This window comes from Dipodomys spectabilis, unplaced genomic scaffold, assembly GCF_019054845.1.
Source record: "Dipodomys spectabilis isolate Male_0828 unplaced genomic scaffold, ASM1905484v1 ptg000137l, whole genome shotgun sequence".
Taxonomy (NCBI): Eukaryota; Metazoa; Chordata; class Mammalia; order Rodentia; family Heteromyidae; genus Dipodomys; species Dipodomys spectabilis.
The window spans coordinates 13,462,555-13,471,882 of record NW_024870814.1 but is presented as its reverse complement, the minus strand read 5'-3'; the positions used below and the strand labels follow the sequence as shown (position 1 = coordinate 13,471,882).

Sequence of the window (9,328 nt, the reverse complement as noted above, 5' to 3'; positions counted from 1 at the left end):
CTGAGTGACACTAAAAGGTACAATGGTAGAGTGATGGCTCTGGCTCAGGCTTTACATGCCAGCCTCATGCGATCAAACTACTCACTGACTACTTGTGTTAAGAGAGGGAACCAATCAGCTGGTCCACCTTTATTTTCAACACTACCTCTTTGCCTTGAAGGCTGTCTTCACCATCTGATTCCTATGGAATTCAACAAGTGCAACAATTGCATTGACTTGTATTTGCACTTGGACATTGCATCCTTAGGATGAACACCATGGGACTCAGCAAGCAAAAACTACATGGTTCTAAGCCAATTTTGTGATTTCCCCTGCTACTGTTTTTGTTTAAACCACTCACATTAACTCATTTGACTGACTTACCAAACTGACAGAATACAGAGAATAAAATCAGAATAGGAGGAAGAAGTAATATTTAATAGACTTTCAGAAAAGAGTCCTTTGGGAAGAGAAACTGCTTAGCTTCTCATTCTTGTGGTCAAACTGAAGGTGAAAATACTTTTCTGGAAAACTCCTACAGGCAGATCATTAAAGGTTTATGTGAAGGGGAAGTGGAACAATTGAGATCAAACTCAACTTTATGTAGAATTATTTCTCATAATTTGGCATTTTAAAAATATTGGGTCTAAAAAAATATTGGATATATTGGCTCATAGCTACAAGCCCAAATACTTTGATAGATAGAGATAAAGTGGATAATTTCAGAAGAATTTGAGAGATTAGCACCATTAATGTGAAATCTTGTGTCACAGCCATAGCAAATATACACTGAGAGCATCTCATGTGTTGTCTCTAAACCTATAGACAGGTTGCAATATCATGAAAGAGTAAACGTATGTGTATAAACTTCCCTTGAGAAAAAAAGCTCCTCCAGACATCCAGCTCATGGAAAGTCATTTCACTTGGATTAGTTGTGCTAATTTTCACCCCCAGCAAGCTTTGGGTAGTTGCAGAATAATGGAACAAATGACAAGACCCAAAATAAATCTACATAGCTGTAGCCAGCAGATACTTACCAGTGTCAAAAGAATGTGTCTGCAGCCTCTTCAGTAAATGCTGCTGGCAAAATTGGTTAACTATATGTAAAAAACTAAACCTAGATCCTTATATATCATCCTGCACAAGAACCAACTCCAAATGGATCAAAGACCTCAGTGTCAAAGCAGACACCCTGAAAATATTACAGGACGGAATAGGAGAAACCCTAGGTCTCCTTGGCACAGACCGAAGTTTTCTTAATAGAGACCCAGAAATACAACAAATCTAAGAAAGGTTGGACAAATGGGCTTGCATGAAGTTGCAGACATAGCTAGCAAGATCAATAGAAAGCCCTCAGATTTGGAGATCTTCACTAACCATACAATAGACAAGGGTCTCATATCTAAAATATACATGCAACTCTAAAAATTAAATCCCCCCAAAACAAATCTTCAAAGAAACAACTGCCCAATAAATAAGTGGGCTAAAGACTTACACAGAATCTTCTCTGAAGAAGAAAGAAGGATGGCCAATAGACACATGAAGAAATGCTCAACCTCTCTAGCCATAAAAGAAATGCAAATCAAAACAACATTGAGATACCACCTCACCCCAGTTAGAATGGCTATAATCAAGAACATTAGTAACAACAGATGCTGGAGAGGATGTGTCCAGAAGGGAACCTTACTGCATTGTTGGTGGGAGTATAAACTTGTTCAACCACATTGGAAAGTAGTATGGAGATTCCTCAAAAGACTCCACATAGTGCTCCCCTATGACCCAGCAATCCCACTTTTGGGCATTTACCCAAATAATCACAAACAAGACCATACGAAAGCTACCAGCACAACTGTTTATTGCAGCATCATTTACCATAGCTAAGATATGGAACCAACCCAGATGCCCCTCAGTAGAAGAATGGATCAAGAAAATGTGGTATATATACACAATGCAATTCTATACCTCCAATGAGGAAGAATGCCATTGCCCAATTTGTTAAGAAATGGAAAGACTTGGAAAAAAATAATTAAGTCAAGTAAGCCAGGCCCAAAGAAGCATAGGTCCCATGGTTTCCTTGAATTGCAATAACTAGTATATGTCTGAGACAAGCAGATAAGGTCAGATAAGTTGATGTTAGGTGAAATGAACCCAAAGATAAGTATTCAAATGTGTTTTCTTTCATGCGATTGTTTCTAACATATTTATAAGATGATTTCTTTTTTGCATTGAATGTTCCTCCTCCACTGTATAACCCCTGCTTTCACTGTATTTGATGTTGGTATAATTTGTGGAGGGGAAGGGAAAAAACAAATTATTTAAATAGGGATAGAGGTGGACCAATTGCAACAATATGTACAAGTTGTTATGTTGAAAAATGAACTCTACAACTTTGGCAGGGGGGGAAGTTTTTGGGGAGGGCGGTGGGGTAGAAGGAGAGGAATGGGAAAGGGAAACAAAGGAGGAGGGACCAATTCTTGATAAGAAATGTATTCATTATACTTTTCATGTAATAATAATCCCTGCATATGGTATTTTCACTATTAAAATACAAAGAATGTGTCTTCAAAAACTGTGGATGTGAAATATGGTATATACATATTGAAAATAGAATCTATTTCCTTGATCTCACAATTTCAAAATAAAATGCCAAATATATCAGATATTAGTGTAAGACATGAAAGTTTATAACAACCCTAGGAAAACAAGGAAAAATACTTTAAGATAAGGTCACAGGTAATTATAAACTGGAATCCTGTTGCATATGGACAAGAAATGACAATGGGGAACACATCAAATTAAAATGTTTCTGCATATCGTTAAGGAAATATATACATATATGAATAAATATATATATACATATATATGTGTATTCATATACATGTATATATACTTACAATGTATATGCATATACACATAAATGTATATATACAGATACCTATATATTCATAAACATATATACATATATCTATATTTTATTTATCTATCTTCACATATACCCTGGATGGTGTCTCTGATCTTCATTTTTGCTCAAAGCTAGCACTCTGTGCCTTTGACCTCAGCTCAACTTTTGGATTTTTGGTAGTTAGATATAGATAAGAGTCTTAAAGCTTTTCCTGCTCAGGCTGGCTTTAAACCTTGATCCTCAGATCTCAACTTCCTTATTAGCTAGCATTGCAAGTATGAGTCACCTGTGCATAGCAGGAAATCAAATCTTAAAGCAAGTAATTTATTTTCTATTTTTATATTTGTATTGTTTTACATCTCACTTGTTTTATTAAGGAAGTTCTTTCAATTGTTTGTTTCTTTGTAATATCTTGAACAACTTGTGATGTTTCATACAATTTTCAGCTTTTATACTTTCTTCAAGGACTTAATGTCATTTTATATTTTATTTTTTATGATTTCAGATTGGTAGACAAAACAGAATCAAATTTAAGTGAATTCTAATGCCATCACTTAGGGAGAATATTTCTGAGAATTTAGGAAATAGTGACGATCCTGGGTGTGAGCTATCTCAAACCATCATTATGATCATTACCTTTGTTGTAGAAGTGAAAATCCCTTCCTTCTCTGGTTTTTTGCAGAGTTGCAAGATTAGGGTTTTGTGCATTTCTTGACATAAACAGGCTGACATCTTCACAGAGATGAGGCCTGGAGAATACCCCAGAGTGGTTGCTGGGTCAGGTGAGAGCATCAGCAGCTCCACTGGCTTTTTCCACAGTCTGTTGAATCACAGACTTATGTACCCCAAACCCTAGGAGAGCTTCACAGAACTGGACATTCCTCACTCCTAGTTCCAACTTCTCTATTTACCTAGGAGTACATAAGCTAATGATTAGACTCATTTCCTGTATTAAAACAAGTACTGCCTGGAGAATTTTGGCTGGCTTGTGTTTTACTATTTGAATCACAAAGGATGTCCTTATCTGAGAAGAGACATGGCCATGTCTGTGCTTCAAGGGACAGAGGAGGAGAAATGAGACAGAGATACAGAGGAGCCTTTGCAGAAAGTTGACTGAAAAGCTTGCAATAGTTGTCAGAGCTAGGCTGCATGTGAGAAGCACTGTCAATAGGTAGAGGCACCAGAAAGTGCAGCTGGGGCAGCCTTGCCTCTCACTTCTGCTTCACTGGGAGGTTTATGTTATGGGTTGTATCACTGTGGGTGATGTACTAGCATATTGCTGACAGTAATAAGTGGCAAAATCTTCAGGTTGGAGGCTGCTGATGGTGAGAGAATAATCTGTCCCTGATCCACTGCCACTGAACCTGGATGGGACCCCAGAGGCCAACCTTGAATTGTAATAGATCAGAGGCGTTGGGGATTTTTCTGGTTTCTGCTGATACCAGTTTAAATAATTGCTAATACCCTGACTGGCTTTGCAGGAGATAATGACAGTGTCTCCTGGAGATGCAGACAGGGAGGATGGAGACTGGGTCATCTGGATGTCACATCTGGCACCTAGTATAGGAAGCATAAAAGCAAATATCTACATTATTAGTCATGTTATTACAGATTTCCCTGAAGCCCAGTCAGCACATGCCATAATGGATAGAGAAATGCTGTCCTTCCTTACCTGGAAGGCAGAGCAGGAGGAGCCCCAGGAGCTGAGCAGTGGTCCTCATGTCCATGCTGTGTGCTGACTGGGACTGACTGCTCAACAGGGTGTGAACAGCCTATATGAAGTCACTGTGACAGTGGGCTGTGATCTTGGCATATGCAAAAAGATGGAAACAGCTGCAAGACTAGCTCATCTCAGGAAACCATCACAAGTCTATGGTGCCCACGTATCTTAGTTTAGAACAGAGAATGTGATTTACCTACACATCACAAGTCATGATCAATCCTCGGTCCTATGAAGATATCTATTGGTGCCTGCAGGGTGAGGACCTGGTTTATTTGAGTGTCTTAATCTCAATTCTATGTAACAACATGAAAGAGAGGATTAAGGAGAAAAATGAGTGTTTCAAGCTCAGGATATCAAAATACCTGTGAACATAAGAGAAAACAGAGTTTGTCATTTAAACTATTCTAATTTCTCTATACATTGCATCATGTCCCTGACAGGGCAAAAAACATAAGCTGCTATATTTTCCAGGAACTCATGCTTCAGTCTATTCCAAAATACACATATAAACACAAGATAAAATATGAATACAGGCTAACACCTGTAGTCCTAGGTACTCAGGAGCCTGAGATCTGAGGATCATAGTTCAAAGACAGTCCAGACAGGAAAGTCTGTGAGAGTCATCTCCAATAAACCACCAAAAAAACCCCCAGAAGTGTTGCGATGGCTCATTTGATAGAGCGGTTGCCTTGAGCTGAATTGCTGAAAGACATCTCCAAAATCTAGAGTTCTAGCCCTATAACCAAAAAAAATAATGTCTTCTCCTTCAGTAGATGTGACACTGAGTCAAGTTCTTCCTTGTTTATCTAACTTTATTTCATAAGATAGAAAAATTATTAAAAGCAAGTATAGTACTGGTTCAAGTATGCCATGTCCTGAGGTTTGGTGGCTCAAGGGCTGGAGCCAAAGCTTGTTGCTAACAGAAAAGACCAAAGTTACATCATTATTTGTGACTTGTCACAATGACCATGTACATTTTTTTCACTGTGGGGTTTGAACTCAGGGCCTGGGCGTTGTCCCTGAGCTTTTCTGCTCAAGGCTTAAGTGCTCTACCACTCTGAACTAGAGCCGCACTTCTGTTTTTCAGGTAGTTAATTGGAAATAAGTGTTTTATCCACTTTCTTGTCTCAGCTGGCTTCAAATTGTGATCCTCATATCCCAGACTGCTGAGTAGCTAGGATTACTGGCATAAACTACCAGTGCCCAACTTCCTTATGGATTTTTAATGCCTTATTTTCTCAAAAGCCATACTGTGTTAATGTCTCATGTTCTCAAAAGGGCTGTAGTACATCCATAGTTCCAGTACCAGTTTAATATTCCACATCAGATTCAAGATAAATCACTTTCAAGCTCCATCCCATTAAGCACCTGTTCCTTAGTCCTCTTACTTCTCTTTCTTATCACATGTGCCCAAATTTCTGTTATTGCCCAGAGATGAGAGGGGCTCACCTCTACTTTCTATACCTGCAGATCAGAACTCGTACCCTAAAGTAGCAAAGGAGAGAAAGGATAGCTGCTGTGAAGGTTGAGTAGCATTGTGAATCATTTTAAATATCTCTTTTTTCTGCATTAGTCTAGGTGTGAGAGGGAGGCACAGATATGTTTGGGAAGTAACTGAAGTGGTTGGAGTAAGCTAGGCATTCAGGATGACACTATGGCCACTTCTGATTTTTTAAATGGGATTGTTAGATGTGGCAGCTTAGAAAATGAGGTCTATTAATTTTAAGACCAATGACTTTCATTCATTGGATTTTGGAATCGGGTTGAAACAAGACTAAGGACAGGGTGGCACAGCACCAGGTACTGTGTTCTGATCTCCTCCCTGGGAGGATGCAGGTACTCTAATCAAGAAAGGATCAGAAATCTGGGGAATCCATGTGACCTGCGAATTCAGATCCCGTGAATGTATGTCTAACTGTTGTCCTGCGTTGCAATGGGTGTTTGAACAGGTTGTCTCAAGACCTGATTCTTTTCTAACATCTTAATGACCTTATAGATTGTCAAGAGCTTTTTAGAGACTCTGCAATCCCAGTGATATTTGTAAACATCTATTGACTGTACAGTTCATAAAGAAATTAGGACAGCATTAGAAATTTCTCTTTTAAGTCATTGTTCTATCTAGATCTCAACTTATATCTATTTACAATCTCTGGGGTTCAGAGTGGTACTTGGTGTATGATCATGGAGGAAAGGGTAATTTTGAACCCTTCCTAACCCAAGTTCATCCTGGATATTAAGTTTCAGTGAATACTTGTGAAAAGATCCAAACTCATTTTTCCATATTATGAGAATACAAAGTCTGAATGTGAAAGTGCATTGCCAGCCCAATTAAGTTACAAGAATGCTGTCTAAAAATTAAAAATGGATGGAGAATGGCTCATGTGGTAGAACACTTGTATAGGAGTCAGGAAGCTTTGACAAAATAAATATAGTCTCCAGTTTGTCACTTAATATATTAAACATACACATCCTGTTATTGGAAGAATCTGTATAGTTTAAAATGGCTTTGTTGTATGCTTTTCTTTCTGAATTTGCATTGAAAGCATATTGATTAAAAGAATATTGAAATAAAATAGACCACATTTCATAAGCTTTAGATTTATATAATTACACCTTGAAAAATTTTAAAACATATTATAGGTGATTGAGGGCTGTAATGAAATTTTTCCTCACAAGTTTGTGCCTTTGATTCTGCAAGATTGAGCCATGAAATTCTGTGTGTGTGTGGGGGGGGGTACCCGTTTAGTCCTCCCAGAGTCTGAAGTACTCTGAACCCAAGTTCAACACTGCTGATGTGGTGCTGGTCCTGGGTCCTTCTCTGTATAGGTCTTTGGCTCTGTGAGGATGACAATAGAAGGCCATTGTGTCAGAACTCATTTTTTCTAATAGGCGAATACTAATTACAAACAGATGGAACTGAGAATTGTGCTAAGATGTGAGGCCTCTTAATTACAACTTTTATATTCATAATTCTGAGCACACACTTGGGAGCTTGCATGAGCTTCTTGAAACACTAAATCCTCACTTTTCTGATATTATCTCATTTTTTCCTTGTTTCTGAGATCATGTTGCTCATGTATTTTTATGTTTCTTTTGAGCAAAAGTAGTAGATACCTTTTCTAACAAATGGAATTAAGTTGAAGAGGACAGACTTCCCAATAGAACTGGAACTTCTAATCTATGCTAGCTTGAAAGAGGCAGGGGTTAGGACATTTATAACGGTTGAACAAGACTATAGAAATATTTTGTCCTGTAAGCTGGATATTTGTGAAGTAAGAACTGAAAGTATCACTTAAACAGATGTGCTTGGAGAGGAAAGGAAGACCTTAACTTGCAGAAGATCAGTGGCCAGATAAATTGGATTGCAGATTCTTTAATACGTAAATTCAGAAAACTTCAAAAATTCCATTTTTATTTGAGGAGCTGCTTTAGTTTCAATGAAGAAACTGATTGAAAATAAACTATTTTATGGTTTAGTGAAGTGGAATGTCCAAAATAATTTATGGGCACTCCTCATATGTAACAATTGGTTTCAACTATTAAATCAGAGACTCAGAGCCATAGGTATTCAGCTGGAGCTAAGACCAGAATGCTAGATTGCAGAGAGAATTCTTCCTTTAGAATCTGGCTGCATCTGAGAGGCAATGTCAACAGGTAGAGGAACTAGGAGAAGCAGCTGGGGCAGGCCAGTATCTCACTTCTGCTTTCCTGGGAGGTTTTTATCATGGCTTATATCACTGTGGGAGGGTAATTAATATGGTGTTGACAGTAATAAGTGGCAAAATCTTCAGGCTGAAGGCTGCTGATGGTGAGAGAATAATCTGTCCCAGATCCACTGCCACTGAATCTGGATGGAACCCCAGAGGAAAAATGGTTGCATAAGAAATCAGAAGCTTTGGAGCATTGCCTGGTTTCTGCTGATACCAGGCTAAATAATTGCTAATACCCTGACTGGCTTTGCAGGAGATGGTGACTGTGTTTCCTAGAGATGCAGACAGGGAGGAAGGAGACTGGGTCATCTGGATGTCACATCTGGCACCTGGCATTGGAAACATAAAAGCAAATATCCACATTATTAGTCACGTTATTACAGGAGTTCCCTGAAGCCACAGGCATCACTGACCACACAGGGTGAGAGAAGCATCAGCCTTCCTTACCTGGGAGGCAGAGCAGCAGGAGCCCCAGGAGATGAGCAGTAGTCCTCATGTCCATGCTGTGTGCTGACTGGGACTGAATGCTGCACAGGTGTGAACAGCTTATTATGAAGTCATTGTGGCAGTAGGATGTGATCTAGGCAAATGCAAATCAGCAGGGCTGGGCAAAGATGGATATAGCTGCAAGGCTGGCTCATCTCAGGAAATCATCATAGGTCCATGGTGCCCATGTGTCTTAGTTTTAGACTAGAGAATATGATTCATTCAAACAGGCCAAGTCACAATCAGTCTGCTATCCTATGAGTAGATCTGTTGGTGCCTGCAGGGATGAGGACCTGCTTTTCCTGTGTGTCCTAATCTCAATTCTCTGTAATGACTCTAGAAAGGGATAAGATAAAGGCAAAATGAGTGTATTATATTCCATATATGGTGGAAGTGAAGATATAGAGAGAATAGAGTTTCTGGATATTTTAAACTTGTTTAATATCTTTATGCAGGAACATTATCACTGCCATAGCAAGAGAGATATAAGCTGTTTTTATGTCTCATACTATTCAAACACACACATAT

The 9,328-nt window shown here is 38.7% G+C and overlaps 1 pseudogene and 1 gene segment (V, D, J or C); both read right to left on the bottom strand.

The window, feature by feature from the left end:
* Positions 1-4,115: 4,115 nt before the first annotated feature.
* On the bottom strand, positions 4,116-4,634 carry LOC122116847. The segment is given in 2 exon segments: positions 4,116-4,438; positions 4,554-4,634. Coding segments are annotated over 2 exon segments (378 nt in total).
* A 3,628-nt stretch (positions 4,635-8,262) lies between these two features.
* LOC122116706 lies at positions 8,263-8,816 on the bottom strand (annotated as a pseudogene).
* Positions 8,817-9,328: the final 512 nt, after the last annotated feature.